General features: G+C 60.7%; 1 protein-coding gene and 1 long non-coding RNA gene across 7 annotated transcripts in view; one reads left to right on the top strand and one right to left on the bottom strand.

Moving 5' to 3' along the window:
* NAV1 (neuron navigator 1) overlaps positions 1-19,770 on the bottom strand; it is a 182,018-nt gene that overhangs the window by 94,769 nt on the left and 67,479 nt on the right. For 4 of the 5 annotated variants that reach the window (XM_019750858.3, XM_088799192.1, XM_088799193.1 and 1 more), the window contains exon 4: positions 16,576-17,340. The exons of the other annotated variant lie outside the window; for it this stretch is intronic. In XM_019750858.3, the coding sequence (XP_019606417.3) occupies positions 16,576-17,340 (765 nt within the window). The remainder of the gene's footprint in view (positions 1-16,575; positions 17,341-19,770) is intronic. 5 annotated transcript variants of the gene reach the window in all.
* LOC109457755 (uncharacterized) lies at positions 5,803-13,049 on the top strand. 2 transcript variants are annotated; one of them, XR_012490984.2, is made up of 4 exons: positions 5,803-6,511; positions 6,699-6,811; positions 7,095-7,227; positions 9,640-13,049. It is a non-coding gene; the product is annotated as an uncharacterized LOC109457755 (long non-coding RNA). The 2 variants fall into 2 exon arrangements; XR_012490983.2 differs by lacking the exon at positions 9,640-13,049 and adding an exon at positions 7,315-8,235.

Here is a 19,770-nt window from a genome sequence, read left to right as displayed (position 1 = left end):
CTCCTCAGCCCTCCCTCCAAGGCACTGGCCAGCCTGGTCACATGTGCACCCTCTCAGCGCTGCTTCCTCTAGGCCCTGCCGGCCCTCCTCTAAGAACCCTTCCCTGCCCCCGCCTGGCTCCCGTAACTCGAGTCCTGGACGTCCTCTGTCAGTGTCCAGGCGACTCCTGCCCTGTAGGCTCCAGGCTCCAGGCAGGGCTGGCATCCAGCTGCCACCTCGTGATGTCCAGGGCCCATGCCTTCCCTAGTTAACAGGGTTGTGCGGCTGGAGGCTGAGGGCACGGCCCGTCCAAGTGCTCTCAGATTCTGCCCTGGGCTTAGCTGAGGAAGCCGAGGGCTGGGAGTGGCCAATGGCAGCAGGCTGAACACTCCCAGTTGTAAAGGGCGGGGGGGATGGGAGGTTGAGGCACAACTTGAGGGGCTGACATCCAGTCTCAGAATAGCAGACGCTCCTACCTCAGCCGCTCCACAACCACCCTCCCCTCTCAGCTCTCACCAGCTACGACGCCAAGAGAAGGCAGCAGCAAAGCAATCTGAACGTGTGAGCCTCCCACGAGCGTCCCTTACAATGCGCTGTCACTCCACTCCTATCCGCCATGGCCCATCTGTGGGCCCTGCCTGCCCACGTGCCCGGAAGCGCTCGGCTCGCATCTGAAAAACAATCCATCAGATTCGGGGACTCGGCCTTCCTCTGCTCTGGGGTGCATGTTTGAGACCTTTGTTTCATTCTCACAGAGCCCGAAACAGCAAATCCATGGAGAAAGGGTGGAAGTATTTGGTTAAGCTCACTAGTTTTTATTTAGCTTGCAGGAAGTGTCGTGTTTAAAATTACCAGCAGTATTTTTTTTAAAGACTAGAGTTAGGCTACTCTTTCTACTCAGAAGGGTCCTACGTGCCCATTGGCCAGTGGGCAGAATTCTGCCTTTGCGCCCAGCACCGCCAGAAGGCCACACGTCTCCACTGTCAGTTCCAGCGCTCTGCCCGCGTCCCCAGGGCACACAGACGTGGGCATCTGCGAGTCCCTAGGGCCCAGTATGCCCTGCAGGCTCGTTACAGCAAATCAGGGCTGCCTCGGGAAGCACCCAAGCCCGGCTCTGGCTTTCTTAGTGTCACAACGACCCCCTTGCAGGACGACCCCCTCACAGGATGACCCCCTTGCAGGACGACCTGTGTCTGTCAGCCAGTGCAGCCCACTGAGCGTCTGGTGTCTGGTTCTGTCACTCACTAGCAGCATGGCCTTGGACAAGTAACCTGCCCTCTCTGTGCCTCTTTCCTGACCCCTCATGTATACCTCGGAGTGGCTCTGAGGGTTCTGGGAACCAGTAAACGCATAGCACGTGGGACTGGCTGAGGGCCAAGTGCTGGGCACAGAGGAAACGCTCTACTGCCCAAAGCTGGGGACAACTGCCGACACCCAGTTCCCAGGGACCCTTTAAATTCCAGTGGAAACTAATTTGTGGATCATGGAGTCAATTCAGTGCAACCAGCAATTTAAAAAAAACAAAAAAAACCCACACAAAAAACCACAAAAAATAAGACAAAAATCTCACTGTACTGTTTCTTAAAACTTTCAACGTAATATGTGTCCACCGGGTTTGCTGGAAAGTGTATTTCTTATTGGGGCAAAAGTGAAAAAGAAAGGTTTCAATACACTGCTTTAGGGTGTTGTTAGTTAGTACCAGGCTCAGAGTGAATGAGTTCTTGGTTCTGTCCCCCGAGAGCAGGGAGACGAACCAGGACAGTCACAGGTGGGAGACGACAGGGCTGCACATGGGGTGGGGGAGCAGCCGCGACAGTCTCGTCTCTCACATGTTTGCCCTCGGCTGGGCCTGGTCCTTGTGGGAGACTGGAAAAGCCTCCTTGTAAAGAGTTTTACCTCCAGACAGCCTTATATTACTCCCCAGAGATAAAGGCCAGCGTCTACACTGTGACAAGTGGCAGGGTTCCCCACGGGGACCTGCACACACGGCCCTTTGTGGGCCACGCCCGCTGACCAGACAGCTGGGAGGGTCAGTGAGAGACACGTGTAGACAAACTCTCGTCCCCGGCGTGCCCATGGCCTGTGCCCCCAATATCTGTCCCCCACAAGGAGTTCTCACACCCATGACCTCCCAACAACATCTCTCTGAGCTGGAAAGGGTGGGAATACACTCCCTCTGTTTAGAAGAGGAGTAAACGGAGCCTCCGGGAGGTCAAACGATTTGCTCAAGGTCATCCACTAACAGCCTAAGAGTCCACATTCCTCCCTGTTAGCCCCACAAGCTTCCATTTCCATTTCCCCCCTAACCTGGACCAGACCTGCACCGAGGTGTGTGGGGGTGGGAGGCAGGGAAGCGGAGGTGTCGGCTTGGGGGGCATGGACCACAGCCTGTCAGGGCTCCTCCGTTCAGTCCACTGGCGGAAGGTACAGACGGGGGAGAGTGAGACGGGACCCCAAGATTCAGCACGTGGTTATGTCCTGGGCAGGTACATGCTCAGGTACCTCCTGGGCCCTGAGGGCAGGGCCCACGTCTATACTTCCGCTGTAACCCCACAATGCCCAGCGTCGTCCTGGGCTCAGTGACACTTGTTACCCAAGGAAATGAAGAAAGTAGGCCCTTTGGAAGCCCCCTCAGCTCCTACAACTGGGCACATCTGGGCGGAATGGTCAGCATCACAGCTGCCCTCCTAGTGCCTGGGCTTCCTAACTTGCCTCTGAGGCTGCAGGTGGGATGACCGCTCTAGCCCTCACCACTGTGCCACCCCCATCACTGTCATCTCCTCACCGTCACGTCACCAAAACCATCTCTGCCACTACCACCGCCAGCACCAAAACCATCACCATCACCAGCTATCGCCATATTGCCACACCACGGTTGCCACCACCACTACGGTCACCAGCCTGCTCAGGACGCTGACTGCCCTCACCTTCATTCCTGAGCTCAGCTGGCATGACTCTTACATGTGCTAAGTTCAGCTGACATGTGCTCACCTTTAAAAGAGGCATTGCTACCAAAAAATGAAAGGTATTGTTACCACACGAGACGGTGCTGAGAGGGCACGGGGAGGGGAGAAGGTGGAGGGAACGCGTGTGGGAGGCGGGCGGGACCGGCAAGCCCAATGGCCGAGGGCCAGCGTCGGTTTTATCCCCCAGAAGCGGCGGGCACAGCAGTACCCGCCTCCTCTCCCGGCTGCCGGCGGTGGGCAACCCTCTCCCCACCCCCCCTTGTGGGAATCTGTTCCCATAGGTGACTTTCACAGCAGCACCCACACAGGGAGCAGGGCTGGGCCGCGGGGGGTGCTCGGCACAGGCAGAGACCCCAAGAGGGAAGCCGGCCCGGGTGGCGGGTAAGGAGTGATGGGCAGGGAGCCAGCATGGGCACTGCCCATGACACACCACACTTCAGCCAAGGCCTGCGAAGCACCCATGAGCAAACACAGCCCATCCTGAAAATCACCCATGAAGACGCAGGGGGAGTGCAGCTCATTTCCACCTGAGTACCCCACCTGCTGAAGCCGCCAGAGGAGAACTGGCTGCGGGGAGGCCGGGACGTGAGCCTGGAGCACCAAACCACATCTGCCTGCTGTCTGAGGGTGGGGCGTGGGCTTCTCCAGGCTGACCTCACCCTGCCCCCTGCTGTCCCAATCCTCACTTTTCTGAAGAGGGAAACTGAGGCAGTCTCCCAGGTTCCAGGAGCTCCAGCAGGAGGAAACCTCTGGAGACCAGGGTTTTAAGTGTCTCATGCTGAGACCATCAGGCCTGAGGCCATGCCTGGGAGGGGACTGGGCACTCAGCCTGGCCCATCAGCTCCTCGAGGGAATGGCATTTCCCTACACGTGGGACACGTGCTAGAGCCGTTTCCTCAGCCAACTTCACAGTCAGGGACAGCCAGCTCTGCGACCCCCCAGGTCTCACTGCAAGGGTACACGAGTCTCCGTGGGTGGGAAGAACGGCCGAGTGGCCCAGAAGTGGATTTATGAGGTTTAAAAGCCTCATAAATCAGGGAGAGAGGGGTGTTTCTTACTTGACTCTAAAACCTCAGCAGACACAGTTTTAAAAATCTCTGGGGCCGGCCGGGTGGCTCAGGCGGTTGGAGCTCCGTGCTCCTAACACCGAAGGCTGCTGGTTCGATTCCCACATGGGCCAGTGGGCTCTCAACCACAAGGTTGCCGGTTCAACTCCTGCAAGGGATGGTGGGCTGCGCCCCCTGCAACAAACAACGGTAACTGGACCTGGAGCTGAGCTGTGCCCTCCACAACTAAGATTGAAAAGGACAACTTGCCTTGGAAAAAGTCCTGGAAGTACACACTGTTCTCCAACCAATAAAGCCTTGTTCCCTTTCCCCAATAAAATCTTTAAAAAAAAAAAAAATCCAGGGGTCGGGCCAGCATCCTCTGGCAGAGCAGCCCCTGGCAGATGTGCCACTGGATGGCAGTGCCCTGTCCTTCCCGCTTCACCTCCCCAAACAAGCAGGGTCACAGGGCAGGGCTAGAAGGTAGGAGGCGGGATGTGGGTCCTTGATCTGCCGCTTACTGGGTGGCTAGTTTTAGGCGAATTTAGCTTGTGGTGCCTTGGTTTCTGCATCTGTTAAATGGGGGACTGGCCGATGCTGAGGTCCCTCCAGGCTCAGACGCAACCCCCCCCCCCGTCTCCGTGGAAACGGCTGCCAGCATGGGAACAGGGCTATCCCACTCCCGTTTCCAGGACCTGCTGGGGGTGCCAAGTCACATGTCCTGACTTTGAAGCATAAGAAAGGGGGCGGCGTGATTGAACTTGAGGGGAAACGTGCTCTGGGCAATCCTGGGCAGCGTCCTCCCCTGCCGCTGCCTCAATTTCCTCTTCTACAAAAGGGAGGGTTTGCTCCTCAGCTCTCAGACCCCCTCTGGCTTTGACACTGATGCCTTGTCCCAGGGTCAGGGGCGAGGGGATGTCCTCGGTGGGGCCCACGCCCTGGGCTGCGTTTCTAGTGTCTGGTGACCTTGCCCGAGAGCCAGGCTTTAGGGAGATGGAGCTGGGTGCCCTCACTTCTTCTTGGCTCTTGTTTTTGGACACAATTCAGAGAAACCCTGACAAGCCACAGGTTAGTGGGTGGCTCCTGCTGGCTCTGTCAGTACCATCTGCCTCCCGGGGTCCCCAAATCCTCGAATACGCAGGCCTGCACAGTCTCAGGGCCTCAGGGAGTTGAGAGAGACACAAGCCACCCCAACTCGGAGGAAGGCAAAGCACACACTTCTTCCACTTGTCTAGTTCCAGGGTGGCGACGTCCCCCGGCAGCGACCCAGGATGTCGTGGCCGAGAAGAGGGCATGGACAGAGCCGTCTCGTTTGTCACAAAAGCTCAGTCTTCAAGCCTAACCAGTCCTTCCTGCTACTATCATGGTCCCCTGGTCCCTCCTCAGTGGACCTAAAAGACCACCACTAGGCCACCCTCACACCCCATCTATCTTCTCCCAGACTTGTATTTCCTACAGACAGAGCTGCTTGAGATAATATAGGATTTTCTTTTTTTTTTTTTAGGAAGGAGGAGGCAAGACAAGAATGGGTGTGTGGACAGACTCCCTTCCAATGTTGTGTGGCTCAGCCTGGCAGCAGTGTCAGTGTGCACCCCCGACCCACAAGAGGCAGCAGGGAGGCAAGAGACGGAGAGGCAGGTGCGGGCCTCCCCGGCCTCCCCTGACCAAAGGAGCGGAGGGATCAGAAAGGCGTGTGTCTGAGAAGATGGGAGGACCAGAGCCCCCTTCCCTCAGCTCCGCCCCCCTGTCACCGGTGGCCTCAGAGCCCCAGCCAGGAGGGACTCACCGTCACCTGCCCAGGCACACGGCACTCCCTGCTGCTTCACGTTCTTACACAGGAGTTTAAGGGCTCGAAATGCACACCAGTCAGAGCCAAAGGCGATCAGAAACCAGAAGAGTAGAGGGGCCAGCCCACATCTCCAGGAAGCAGCTCCAGGCAGACGGAAGGGCGGTTGTGAACTTGTACATGGCCCCTGGTCATTGAGATGCGTGTCTGCAGTGTGGACGGTGGGCTCTAAGCCTCAGCAGCTGTGCTGGCAGGCTGGGGTGGGCAGGAGGCAGAGGCAGCTCTGGCCTCTGAGTGAAGGTCTTCCCACAGTGTGACTGCAGAGGAAGAGCGGGAGTTAGCCTGGTCCTGCCCTCTCCGTCTCTGTCAGCCAAGGGAGGAGTGAAGGTGGCCAGGCTGTCCTCAGGAGGGGGCCCTCTGCCTGCCCACCAGTGGCTCTGCCCTCTAGGGATGGAGTGGAGACGCTTTCCGAGGTCGTTCTGAGCCCGGTGGTTTCCCACTCGATGGTGCTGGCAGCCAGTGGGAACTGACATGCAGGGGGGGCATCGCCCCGCCTCCGTGAGCCCCCAGCACAGCCGGCTCATTTCTACGCCAGCAGCTGAACTCTTGACAACAAGCTCCAGGAGCTGACAGTGTTGGAGGCACAGTAGGAACAGACTGTACCCAAGGAAAATCTGGGGAGCTGGCCCCAAAGACGCAAGAAGCAGAGAATGTCACGCAGATCTGCGGCCGAGGTCATGACGAGGAGCCCCACGGGAGGGTTTCCTGAGCTCAGCAAAAGGACGGGGAGGGGTGCACCGTGGAGGGGGGAGGCCGGGAAGGGAGACATGGGGGTGGGAGGTTGCTGGTGTCTTTCGATCAAATGCAAATTTCAGACAGACAGACAGCAGCACTCTGACACGTCTAATTTTGTGTCTGCAGTTTGGGCGGCGTCTGGAAAGCAGCCAGCAGCCTGGGGAAGGTGCTTCTGGAGAACGTGCTGGGCACACAGAGGGCCTATGAACAAGCCACCTGGAGGAGACGGCACAACTGAGGTAGGGCCCAAGGACACTGAGAGGAGAGAAGGGGGCGTCCTGGAGATGAGGGGCCTGGCTGCGGGCTGGAGGCAGGTGGAGGGCACAGTACTGCTCAGAAGGAAGGGCCCAGGACAAAGGCGGGGGGCCCCAGAGCGCAGGGGCTGTCTCCCGCCTCAGAGGGGGGCTCCCTCAGAAGAGGACAGGGGCCATGTCTCCGCCCCTACACCCCCAGATAGTGGGGGTAGGTAGAGAACCCTGGCAAGATAACATACAGCTCTCATTCACTGGGCACTTTTCGCAGGCCAGGCCCTGTGCTCCGTGCACAACATGCATTAGCTCACCTCACCTGGGAGGAATCCTCTGACGACACAGCTACGACCGACACTTTTCACACGTGAGGAAATGAACTATCGGAGGCCATCATCTCGAAGCTGGTTAGTATAGAGGCAGGATTTGACCTTGGGTCTGTCCGGCCCTCACCCTGTGCATTTGGCCACTGTATTCTGTGTCCTTCCTCTCAGGACCCCACGACAGTAAGGGGGATGCCTTCGGACAGACAGAGCTGCTGGCAACAGCTTGAGTTGAGAAGCTGGGGACTTGAAGACTGTGACACTGAGATACCATTTTAGCAGGAAACCCAATCTCTAGGCAGAGTGTGGGAATGTGGCAGGAATCCAGCCCCTGCCAGCGCCAGGCCGGGCCGGGCTCCTTCTGGCTCAGGCAGGGCTGCATCTCCTATAGCAAAGCCCTTCCCACCCCCCCTAGGGCATCCCACCCCTGAAGCAATGCCAGTGGGCCTCCCCACCCAACACCCTGGCCCCCGCCTCACGCCTGTGGGAAGTAGTGGGTCCCCATCCACGCTGGGCACCGGTTCCCCCGAGATAAGGGAAGAGCCAGGATGCCCCGGCCTCGGTCCTCCCCAGATGTCCTCCCAGCTGTGTGATAACAGGCCACGGGAGCGGACCTCATGCCTCAGCCCTGGAAGGACCTCTCAAAGACCACCAGAGTGGCTGCTGGCCAACAGAAGGACTGGAAACAGGGCAGGACTGTTTCGGGGACCCTGGGGTGGAGAGGGGACAGATCTGCCCAGGCCTGAGTCGCAGGCCTGCCCAGAAACGAGGACATTAAACAGTTTCACCCTGACCTACACAGGACCCGGCCCTGCTCTAAGGATCGGGACCTGAACGCCAGGGGCTGCCCTGACACCGTCTTACAGCTCAGCCACTGTTTCTTCCATCTTCCCAGCCAAGTCTAAACATCCCCTAGGCGCCGACTATCACCTTAGAAGGTTTCGATAAAGCCAGCTCCTGGGCAACGTGCTTTCCTCTCTCCTTGCGATGGGTCATGGGTTGGAGTCCCCCTGCCCCCAGGGAGATGAACCAAGTGTGTGAGGCACACACAGCACATAAAGATGCAAAACAAAGCTGGTTCCCTTCCCTGGAGACCTGGCGGATCCACGCCCCACCAGTCACTAGGATGGTGGCAGCAGGGACATGCCAGCCCCCCATGCTCCCCTGCCCTACAGCCACCACCCAGCACCCCGTCAACATGGGCTCTGCAGCCTGCAGAGGTGGCACATGACCCCTGAATAGCACCTGGCTGTGAGAATGCGGTGGCTCCATACAAATGCCCAGCTCAGAGCAGCGCTCAGTAAGGGTCAGCCGTCATTGCGGCTACTTGCCAGCATTACAGGGCCAGGACGGGTCCTGCCCCTCTCCCTGCTCCAGGCAGGCGACACCACCTTCTGCTGCAACCAGGGACAGGGTGACAGGGAGGCGGCAGTGAGCAGTGCAGCCATGCCTGACACCACCTTATACCCAGGCCCCAGGGAAGCTGCGAGGACCCATGGACACACTGGGACAGTCCCTGTACCCTGTGGCAACTCCTGAACTCCAGGACAATACATCCTGGGGACACCCAGCCTCCAGGACAAAGCAGGTCCTGTGGCAAAACACCCCCGCTCCTGGAACAGGACCCCATGGCGGGAAGACAAGGGCTTACATCTGGGATGGGCTTCCTAACCCTTCACCAGCACCCCCAGGCGGCCTGCTCCCTCCACGCTGAAGACCCTCTGCTCCAGCCCCAGGCCAACCAAGCTAAGCTGGGCCAGGGATGCCTGCTCCTCTCTTCACGGTGGCTCTTTCAAATAGCTCCCCAACCCCCAAGTCTTCTGGATGGAACAACAGGCTGGGAGCTGACACGCGGCCCCGCCTTCCATGCCTGTCCCTGAATCCTATGCCACTGGAATTCGCACACTGGTTTGCTGCGCTGGTTCTGCCACGTGCAGCCTGGCTCACACCACGCTGTGGGCTGTGGGGCAGCCTTCGGCCGGGTGCTGCCCAGGCTGTGCAGTACCAACCCCTGGAGGGCACAGGGCTGCACCTTGGGCCTAATCAGAGCTGCTGCTATTCAAGGGACAAGCTCTGGGCACAGAGGCGTCCCCTCCCCGTCCCCTCCTCCCACACGTACACTGCAGGGGCTGCGACGATGGCAATCTCCACTCACGCAACAGATGCAGAGGTGCAGAGCCCTGCACTGGCCAATCTCATCTGTCAGCGAGCTCTCCAGGGACCAGCAGGCACAGGGCCCTCGTGGCGACCCTTTGGGGGGCAAACCCCGACTGCTGTCCTCTGTTCAGAGCTCAGCCCAGAGCCTACAATCCAGTCCCAGTGGACAGACCCCACCTCAGCCTACTTTTATGGCTCATCTCCTCTCACATCCTTTCCCGCCAAACAGCACCCCACGAGCATGCCCCTCACTGACCTTCCTTTTCCCCAGTCCCACCCATCCCTGCCTCCAGAATCCCAGCCATCTTCCAAACGCACATCACTTCTCACCCCACGCAGATTCCAGCTCCAGGGGACCGCGCTGTCCTTTGTCACGCGTGCACGGGAAAGAGCACAGGAGCCCGTCTCCTCCGCTCACGCAGCCTGGTGGAAGCGAGCAGCGGGGCCAGGGCCCGACCCACGGTGACTGCCGGACAAGCGACGCCAAACTGAATGGAATCCAAGTCAAGCTGTGCCAGGAGGGTCTGCTGGTTGTTGGAAGCAGGCAGTGAGCCTGTGCTGCTTTGGGGACATGGGCCACAGCCCCTGCCTCTGCGTCCTCGCTTGCAAGTCCCAGGATGGCAGGGCTATGGTGAACACTGACTGACGCCACGCAAGGCACAGCACCATGCCTCTCGCACACCCAGCGCCTGACATGGTCCTCATTACGACTAGATTACTGCACGCTCGGGCCCTACTGTCCTTCCCCTGGGAGAGTCGGGTCCCGGAGCCGGGGGACGTGGGAGTCCTGGGCCCGTGGCAGCGTGGGGATCCGGCCGACAGAAGCCAGGGCATGCTGGGCGGCTGCCAGCTTCGCCAGAAAGGACGGCTGTGTAGCATGTCACCAGGGCAAAGGTCACTGTGTCCTGGGAGTCCGAGCTGTGAGGAGCCTGCACATGCTTTTCTGGGAGAGCAGCCAGGAGACAGCCCTGCAGCCTCCGCCTGGGGGTCTGCGCGGGGGCGTTGTTCCACCCTGGTCATATTTCACACTCTTTCAGACGTGTCTGTTCTTGTGCACGTGTATACACACACGTACACACATGCACCTTTAGTGTGTGCGTATTTGCTGGAGGTCACTGAGTGTGAAAGTTTCTATGCACTGCTCTGCGACACACACTCCCCACTGCACACCTGACTCCCAGCCTCACCTCAGCTGTTGGGGTTCATGTCTGTGTGCCATGTACCCCGTTAACCCAACACCTTCCCACACATGGGCCTGAGTCTTACTCTCAACCTTTGCCACCTTCCTGCCCAGATTAAGGGCACAGCTCCAATCTGGCTCTGCATAGAAACACCTGAAGCTACGACATTATCCAACCTCCCAGACCAGACCACACCCACTGGGTGCCCTTCGAGACCACCCAGGACTCCCCAGGGCTGACACGGGAGCACAGCCCCTGCTCTTGGCTTTCCGTCCCTGTCACCCTCAGAAGTCCAGCACAAGAGCGTCTGCTCGGGTCCCAGACGCCTGTGGAGAAGCCGCCCGCTGCAGTGGCCACGAAATGTATCATCAGGGTGCCTAAAATAGACTCGACCATGGCTCAGGCCACAGCGAGGTCCTGGCCGCCTTGCTGAGTCGGGGCTGGCGCGGAGCTAGAGAAGGGCCGTCAAACATGCCATGACCTAAAGCACTGCTGGCAGCGAGAGCCTGGAGCCGGCTGGAGCCGAAGCTCTGCGGAGCGGGTGGTGCCGGGCACGCTCTCATCCCCGCGTCGGCACGAGAACGGGCTTGAGAGTCGGGGGACGCGGGTTAGGTTCTCCTCCTCCCCTGCCCGCAATTTGCCCCTTGTCATGCCAGAGGCAGGAGTGCTGATGAAAGCTGCACAGCCCCAAGCCACCCGCTCACTGCAGGCACACACTGCTGTGCCCACTCAGCCCCCAGCAGTGACCATACAGGACACCAATGGTCACAACCCTAACCCTCCCTCAGCCTCTATCTGGGAGACAGGAACAGGTCCTGGGGACCTGTGCAGGGACGGGTGTGCATGAAGCAGGCAGGATGTGCCCAGGCGGCCCTGGTTTCCTCTCCCTACAGGGGGCCCTGTCCCCAGAAGCAATGGCTGGGGCAGGTGTGGGAGGGTTGGCCAGCGTTCTAAAGGTCCCAGGACCGAGCCTGCCCTCGCAGGGACAGCGAGCTGCGCCTGCCCCCAGGAAGGCTGCAGGCTCCCGGGACATCAAACACGTCTGGGTAATGCAAACAGGCTGTGGGAGTGGGTCAGCCAACACAAATGAGAAACATATGACGTGCACTTCCCCTCTGCTGGCTGCTCGCACGGGGTTTCCAGGCCAGGGAGGAGAGCCCGGCGGGCCAGGAGAAAGCTCAGCCAGGTGCTGAGATGCAGATGTCATGAGGAGGTGAGGGGTCCAGGTGGGGAGCTGGACTGCACTGGGCCAGGAAGCGGGGCGCACAGGTCCAGCCCCTCCTCCTATGATCATATTCCAAAAGAAAAGATGGATGGAATATGGACAGGTGCCTGACCTCTAGCACAAGGCCCGGGCTCTGTGGAAGGCAGGGACCCACACCACAGGTTTGGATCCACAGGTAGAAAAGCCCAGAAGACATAATCTGGGCTCAAGTCTTTCTAATAATGAGTGCTTTCCAGGAAAACAGGTAGTGAGCTCTCTGTGACTATGAGTGTGCAAACAGAACACCCACCTGCCAACAGTGCTACAAAGGGATAAATTTCAGCTCTAAGTGGGTGGCTCAGCCTGGTGATTTCCGTTCTGTGGCTCTGTGGTCTCTGTGCACAGAGACAAAGCTTCCTTGCTGTGCAGGGAGACCCCGCGTGTAGAGCAGAGGTGGGCAACAGGGTGCTGACCTGCAGGGATGTACCCTGGGGACTCTCAGCTGGGTCACACAGGACTGGCTGCCCCTGGAGCCCACAGAGCACCTTCCGTCCTTGGGGTCAGAGGCTGTGAAGCGTGGTGTGTATGCGGAGGGACAGTTTCCGAAAAAGGTGAGGTCAGCGGTCAGCAGAAGAGAAAGTGTCTGGTGTTGGCAGCCTATGGTTGGGGACAGGTCATAGAGGGTGGGTGGTTGTGGCTACAGTAATGGACACGGAGGGGGGTGTGGACAAGAAGAGAGTGTCAGAAAACACCCCCGCATTTCAGGTGACTCGGGCCTGTTACCCATTCAGTCCGCCTCCAGAAGGGAGGGGCCTGGGTGACGTCAAGAAGGACACCTCCTGGCCTTGTCCACACATAGGGAAGCACATTCACCCCAGGCCCTTCTGCTCCATCCGGACCATCTGCCCCAGCAGAGCAGCTGGCCCGAGCCCGACTCACCCACCCACCGCTCCCCTGGGAAGTGAGCCCCAGCGGCCTTGTGACCAGAACACCTGGCTGCAGCCATGTGAGTAAGGCAACCGCCAAAGGCAGGCCCAGGACCCGGGGCCTGCACAGCATTGCGCCTGTGCTCAGAGAACGGAAACCTCACAGCTCCAAGGTCTGTCCAACTCCTGTCTGCTCCCACGCCTCCCTGTGGCCCACCCTCCACAGCGCCCCTTCAGCTGGCAGTGGCCAGGGGAAGCAGGCAGAGCCCCGTTCCCCTGCAAGGCCTGGGGAGGGGGCCCTGAGGAGGCATCAGAGCAGTTGTGGGGGAAGATGAAGGTAAGGGGGATCAAATATATGGTGATGGAAGGAGAACTGACTCTGGGTGGTGAACACACAATGGGATTTATAGATGATGTAATACAGAATTGTACACCTGAAATCTATGCAATTTTACTAACAATTGTCACCCCAATAAATTTAATAAAAAAAAAAAAGAACAGCTGTGGGTGTGGAGCCTGTGCTGGGGGCACCTGCTGCCCCTCTTGTGCACTCTGGGCATTGGTTCTTGTCTGAAGAAGGTACAGGAACTGCTGTATCCCAACCCCTCCCCGCCCAGTGCATGGGACAGAAAGGAGAGCTGTCTGAGAAACCATTTCTTCCCTCCGCCTCCTCAAAGCATCCCAGAACATTCTCCAGTGGAAACCCACCCTCACCCTACCCCTCACCCACCCCCCAAAACCCTCATCAGCCAAGTGGCTTACAGACGGAGAACGTCCTCACTCCTCTGAGGATCTAACGGTTGTCATGGCAACCCGGTGCGCGGAGGGGGCGTGGGACCAGGAGTTGCAGTGCCTGGGTCCCCTTGCACCCTGACCTTGGGCTGCCTTACTGTCCCAATTTGTCCCTTTGCCTGGAAGGTGGGAGAAGGGAAAGCTGAGCTTGTGGGAACTTGACAGACTGATTCCGCTTTGAGATTCTTGGCCAGGGGCTGGGGAGGCAGGGACAGTGTGGCCTGGAGTGGGGCTGTAGTGCCAACTGCTCTGTGGACACTGCTCTCCTTCAGTCTCCTGGGACATTCTGAACCCCCTCCCTAGTCCCTACAGGTAAGGAAAAGCCATGGGAGCATCTCTTCCATTCACAAATGGGGAAACTGAGTCCCAGAGGCAGTCCTACAGCTCAGGGTGCCCAGACAGGCAACTCAGGATGGCAATTCCCCCCATTTGTCGGGGTGCGGGCGCCTTGCCTGTGCAAGCCAAGTTGCCTACTGTGGACGACCAGGGGCATTTGCTTCCAGGGATTGGCATGGCCCCTGGGCACTCACCCCTCAGTCTCCAAATCTCTGGGGTTCCCCAGTGGGATCCTAGTTATCTTGCAGCTTCCAAGGCGAGGGAAGGGGCAGGGCGACCGACTGGACCATCTGGGCCCCAGCTGATTTCTGGGAAAGGGGGTGATCGGGTTTCAGCTCCTCCCTTGTATTCCAGAAAGGCTCTTATTTGGGGCTGCCTCACCCCTTCCCTCAGAAATTGGGTCTTGGCAGCTTTTTGGGTCTGGGCTGGTACCAGGGAGTGAGTGTAACCTGACTCTGAGCCTCACTGGGGGGAGACAAACACCCTGTGTCTTCAGCTACCCTCCTGAGGCGTCAAAGCAGCCATTCCAGTCCCCAGGGGCCACCCTGCTCCCTCGGGGCTCATCGTGACTGCAGAGAACACCTTCGTGGGCTCTGAGACCCTGACCTGGCTCTACTGTCCCCCACTCCCGCCAATCAGTCTATCCTCCCCCCACCTCCTTGGGTCCTCTCAGCCAGAAATAAGCCAGCAAGTGTGCCAGACTTTCCAGCCTTCTCGCCCCACCAGAGAGGTAAGGCCCTCTGTGGGGTCACCAGGGCAGCCTGGTGGCCTTGGTCAGGCTGCCCCTTACCTGCAGACTCGCCCCTCTCAGTCAGGTCTCCTAGACACCTGTGGCTCAGGGCTCAGGAGACCATGAACTCTGCTTCAGAGCCTGCACTTGCCCACCTGGGGAGTGGGGGCAGGTACTCTCGCCTCATCTCCCATCTGCCAGCCTGTGGAGGGGCTGACAATGCAGGAGTGGGGACCACAGCCCAGCCCCTCCACAGCCAGCGGAGGACCATTTGTCAGGGTGTCTGTGGTTACTGCCTCCTGAGAAGCAACTAGGAGGGCTTCAGCCACGCAGCCATGTCCTGGGGCAGCTGGGACTTCCAGGTCTGGGGACAGCCCAGACCAGCCATGTCATCCCAAACAGGGGAAGCCCTGACCTTGAAAACAGAGCTGTGTCCTTTGCTGTTGGATGCTGTGGCACTCCATCCCGCCCGCCCCTTCCCAGTCCCTGGGGCATGTCCTCCCCACCTGCCCGTCTGCCTGTGCCTCCTTCCTCCTCCTGCCTGGGCCACCATTCTCTCAGCACCTCCTGCCAGGCCTAGGGCAGGCCTCTCCTTCCCAGCCCCTCTCCATCACATGGTCCCCTTTCCTTTCCTTCACAGCTGTCCTTGGTGCCTAGAATTCTCTTTTCCTTTATTGTCTCTCTCACCCCCTAGCCTGTCAGCTCCATGAGGGCGGCACTGGGCACAGGGGGGCACACTCCCTGAGGCCCCCCCTCACCCCAGTCAGTGTCTGCACCCAAACTCCATCCGCCCTCCTCCCTGCAAAGCCCACATGTGGCCTCCTCCGCGGGGCTCCAAACCCTTGCCCCTGGCCAGGGGCTCATCCTGTCCCACAACGGAGTCCGGGGGTCCTGGAAAGACTGCGGCGGGGCCCACCAGCCTCCAGCGCTGCATTCTTCCAGGGCGGCAGGCGAGCACCACCGCCGCGGTCCATGCCCACCCGCCCCACCTCCGCCAGCCTGTCACTCGGATGCTGCCGCGTCAGCCCCGCCCCTGTACACGAGCGCAGACACGCCCCTCCCCAGCCCCCCCAGCCCCCTGCGGGGCGGGCACCCGCCTGGTACCCCGGACGCTGGGTCCCCCCGGCGCCGGACCCACATCCCAGCCACCGCAACAAGTCTGCGGAGCCAAGGCGGCCTGCGGGCTCCAGGCCCGGCCGCCGTGCTCCCGCAGCCCCAGAGCCCCCGAGCCGGCTACCGAGGTGCCGCAGCCTCTCGTCCTGCACGACCCCATCTATCCTCTCCGGGCAAAGGCTCTCCGGGCAAGCCAGCGCAGTTCCGGGGCATAGACTCCCAGGCTCGGAGAACAATGGGGCCGCTCTCTGCGCTTCCTCCGCCCAAGCAAGCTTTGTTCCTCCCTTCCCGCCCGCTCGGCTTCCATTAGCCCAAGGGCACCGGCTTCCCCGTCAACCAGGAGGCTCCGTGCGAAAGCCCAGATCTTTCCACAGTCTCTAAAAACCCGGAGGTAGAGGTTTGGGCCAGAGCCGGCCCAGGGATAGGACGCGCATCCAGATGTGTGCAGCTGGCTGCCGGCCTGCCCGCTGGCCCCAGACGGTCCCCTTGCCAGAACCCCCACACCGGGGATATCCGACCCGTGCTCCCACTGGAGACCCACAGAGGAAGTGGGGCCTCAGCTCACATCTGCTTTCTGCACGTCTGTCCTCTGCACCCGCTCTCCCCCAAGCTCCCCTAGCAACGCTGGATGCGCTTACCCAGTGCAGACCGTAGCAGCGCTGAGGTCTCCACCAGGCCCCGATGGTGCCCATTGGGATTCTGGGGCTTAACTGGGAGCAAAGGAGCTCTGTTTCTGAGCATCCGATGACCCCCACCCATTGTCCAGCCTCACCTCAGGCCACAGCAGGGCCTGGGCTCGCTCCTGGTGACCTTTTGAAGAAGGTGCACTTTAGCCACGCGCACCTGGCGGTGGGCCAGCCCTGCACGTCTGGGCGCAATGCCCACCCGAGACCTGGAGAACAGGACCAGGAGGAGGGTGGGGCGCGCTTCCCCTCCCTCCTCCTGCAGCTGGCGCGGAGAAAGCGGGGCGGGCGCGGCGGGGGCAGGACTCACCCAGCATCTGGCTGAAGAGCAGCTGCTCCAGGTCCCCCAGGACGGTCACCACGAGCTCGGGGTCCACCTTGAGGAAGGCGCGCTCCTCCTGGCTCTTGGCGGAGGGCACGGCCGCGGAGCCCTTCTGCGCCTTGGCCTTGCTGGAGAGCAGCTCATCGTCCGACTTGCCGTCGTCGCTCACAGCCGCCTCCGGAGCCTTGCTGAGCGGCTTGACCTCAGCGTAGGGGCCACGCGGGATCCGGCTCGGCTTCCCTAAGCTGGGCGCCAGCGGAGCCAGGGGCGTCTTGGCGCCGCCCGCAGGGCCGCCCTTGGCCTGGAAGAGCGAGTGCTCCGACTTGGACAGTGTCTTGGACATCAGCGGAGCCTCGCGGCCTTTGGACCCCCCCTTGCCCAAGCCTTTGGGCGCCCGGGCCATGTCGTCGCTCCACGCAGGCTCGTAGAGCTGCAGCTTTTTCTCGGAGTCCGTGAGGAACGACAGGTTGGTGAGCGACTTCTGCTTGCGCAGGTTGGAGGCGGGCGGCCCGCCGGGGATGCGGCCGTCCACGCTGCCAGACTTGAAGACCTTCAGCTCGGCCGCGCTGGCCTTGGCCACGCCGCCGCCGCCGCCGGGCGCCTTGGCGCGCTTGGGCAGCATGCCTCTGCCGTCCGCCGCCTTCCTCCCCGCGCCCTCGTCGCCGCCGCCGCTCAGCTCCCCCTCGGGCTGCGCGCTCTTGACGCCGCTGCTCAGCATTCTGCCTGAGAGGAGCGCATGGACGATCCGCGCGTCTGCAGGCAAGGGGCGGGAGAGCGCAGGGAGGAGGGGCGGGGAGGGGAGGGGAGAGAAAGGACGGAAGAAACCGAGGAAGAAGGGAGAGGAGGGGGAGGGACGAGGGAGGGGGAGACGGGAGGAAGGCGAGCCAAGCCGAGGGCCCAGGGGAAGACACGCAAGGAAGGAAACCGTGGGGCAGCGGGGCGGGGTCGGAGGAAAAGGGGCAGGCGGGGAAATACAAACTAAAATGTAAAAATCAATCAAAGCGAGAATGGAAGCCCCGCAGCGGCCCCCGCCTGCCCGCCTGGAGTCCAGTGGACTCGCAGCCCACAGCGCCCTCGCTGCTCTCCGCCTGCCCGCTCTCCCGCTTGAGCAGGGCTGCGGCTGCGGCTCCCAGCGAGGAAGGAGGGAGGGGCGGCGTGCGCAATCCGGGGAGGGGAGGAGTGTGCATGACGGCGGGAGGTGGGGGAGAGGGCTGTGTGTCTATTTCTGGCTCGGAGGGGGTGGTATTTGCGGCAGAGATCCAGGGCGGGTGAGTAGGGGTGTGGGGGGACGGAGGTGGTAACGGATGCGACCAGTGTTTCTCCTGGCTTTGGGTGCAGAGGCGGGTACATTCCCCAAGGGACACGGTGGACCCCGGCTGCGACCAGAAAGGGGGGTGGTGGAAAGGATCTTCAGAGGAGATGTGGGGTGCAGGTAAAAGGGACTGAGACCCCCTGGCTCAGCATGAGGCAGGGAGAGTGGGCTGGGGGGAGGGATGCTGGGAGATATCCAGGTCGCTGGTTCCCCACCCCCACCCCAAAGCTTCCGGTTTCCCTCCAAGAGGCTGAGGGTCCCACCTAGTTCAGTGTCTGAGGCTCAGGGGGCAGGAGGTGGGATAACGGCTGGCGGGGAGGGGCTCCCATGGGAGGGAAGGACTGACTACCTCCTGGGATCAGACCAGGTGCCCATGGGAATGGATGGGCTTCGTCACCTTGTCAAAGCCACCGCACTCTCTGGCTCTGTGTCTTCTAACCGTGGGTCTAACCAGCTCCAAAGGCCTTTGGAACTGTGAAGTGCTGTGACAAACCTAGGGAACCAGGAGGTCTAGCACGGGTCCCTCACTGGCCAGAGCGAAGGTGGGGCCGCAGAGCAAATGAAAAAGACAGCCTTTTCCTCGCCCTCTGCCTCCCCTCCCGCCTGGGTCCAGGGAAGGGAGATGGGGTGGAAGGGGCGGGGGCAGAGGCAGACAGAGCACTTTGCTGGAGCTGTCCCTCAGAAGGGACTGGCCTCCTAAGTCAGGGCCAAGGTGCCTGAGCAAATGGTCCGCAGACAGAGAGTGAGGCACAGGAGAATGTGGAGGGGTGTCGGAAAGCAAAGCTCGCTCCAGGGGAGGCAGGCCCCAGATGGAGCCACACTGGGCACTGTCAAACCCTAAGCATTCTGCCAGAAGGTGCCAGCCCTCAGATTACCTGCCCAGCCCTCCCCACGCTCCCTCTCCCCTTCCCCTGGAAGATGAAGACTGCTGTGTGTCTGTGCCATGGCTCAGCCACTCCCGGCGCTAATCATCAGCCTGCCTGGTGACAGGTACGTGTGGTCTGTCCCCACCAGCAGCAGCGTGGTCCACCTGCTGACCCGGTGAGCACCTTGGAGCAGGTGCTGGGACTGTGGGGGTGAAATGGATTTGGGGGCCTGGGCGCCGTGCACTGTGTGGACCCCACATGCCTCCGGTCCTGGGCTTTCCCAGGACTCTGGCTTCCACTACGCCAGGGCTGGACTGGGAGCCCCTGAGACCCACAAGGACGGGGATCACCTCGGACGGGCTGTGCTCCCCACAGTGCCGGGAACGTGAGTCCTCACGCAGACGGGTGCTTGTAAGAAGCACAGGCCCTTGGTGGGGCCTTGGAGATACAGAGGAAGAAGGAGGTTCTGCCCGCAAGGACGTCAATGTTGGGTAGGGGATACAAGCTAGATGACACAAGCCCTGTCCCTGTGGGAACGCGGTGTCACTCACAGCAACACATTCATCACGGGTGCACACTAGGTGTGTGTGCTCACTGCAGGGACGACAGGACAGAGCCCGGAGACCAGGGCCGCGGGCTGCCTCACTGACTGCTGTGAGCGCCACCTGGCACATAGTAGGTCCTGAAAACGTGAGTGCAGGACTAAGGGGCTGTGCTGGCAGGAAGGACAACGGTGGAGGAAATCCCGAAGGCTTCCTGGAGTACGACGCAGACCAGGGGAGCAGGAAGCAGGAGGGTAGGCTCACGCCCGCCCAGCACTGCTGCCACTGCCTCAAAGGACGGGAGGAGAGGAATTGGGAGAAGTTACCAGAAGGTCCTGTGGCAGAGGGCACATCGCAGCCTGGCCTGGGGCCTGTGTCCAGCCCCTAGGACACTCAGGGGTGGAGCGGGCTCTGTGACTCCAGGTGGGGCATCGACAAGCAGGGAGTCTGGTGGCTGAAAGGC

This window comes from Rhinolophus sinicus, chromosome 6 (assembly GCF_057876585.1).
Source record: "Rhinolophus sinicus isolate RSI-liver-muscle chromosome 6, RSI-T2T, whole genome shotgun sequence".
NCBI lineage: Eukaryota > Metazoa > Chordata > Mammalia > Chiroptera > Rhinolophidae > Rhinolophus > Rhinolophus sinicus.
The sequence above is the reverse complement of the archived record's forward strand: the minus strand, read 5'-3'. Positions and strand labels throughout refer to the sequence as shown.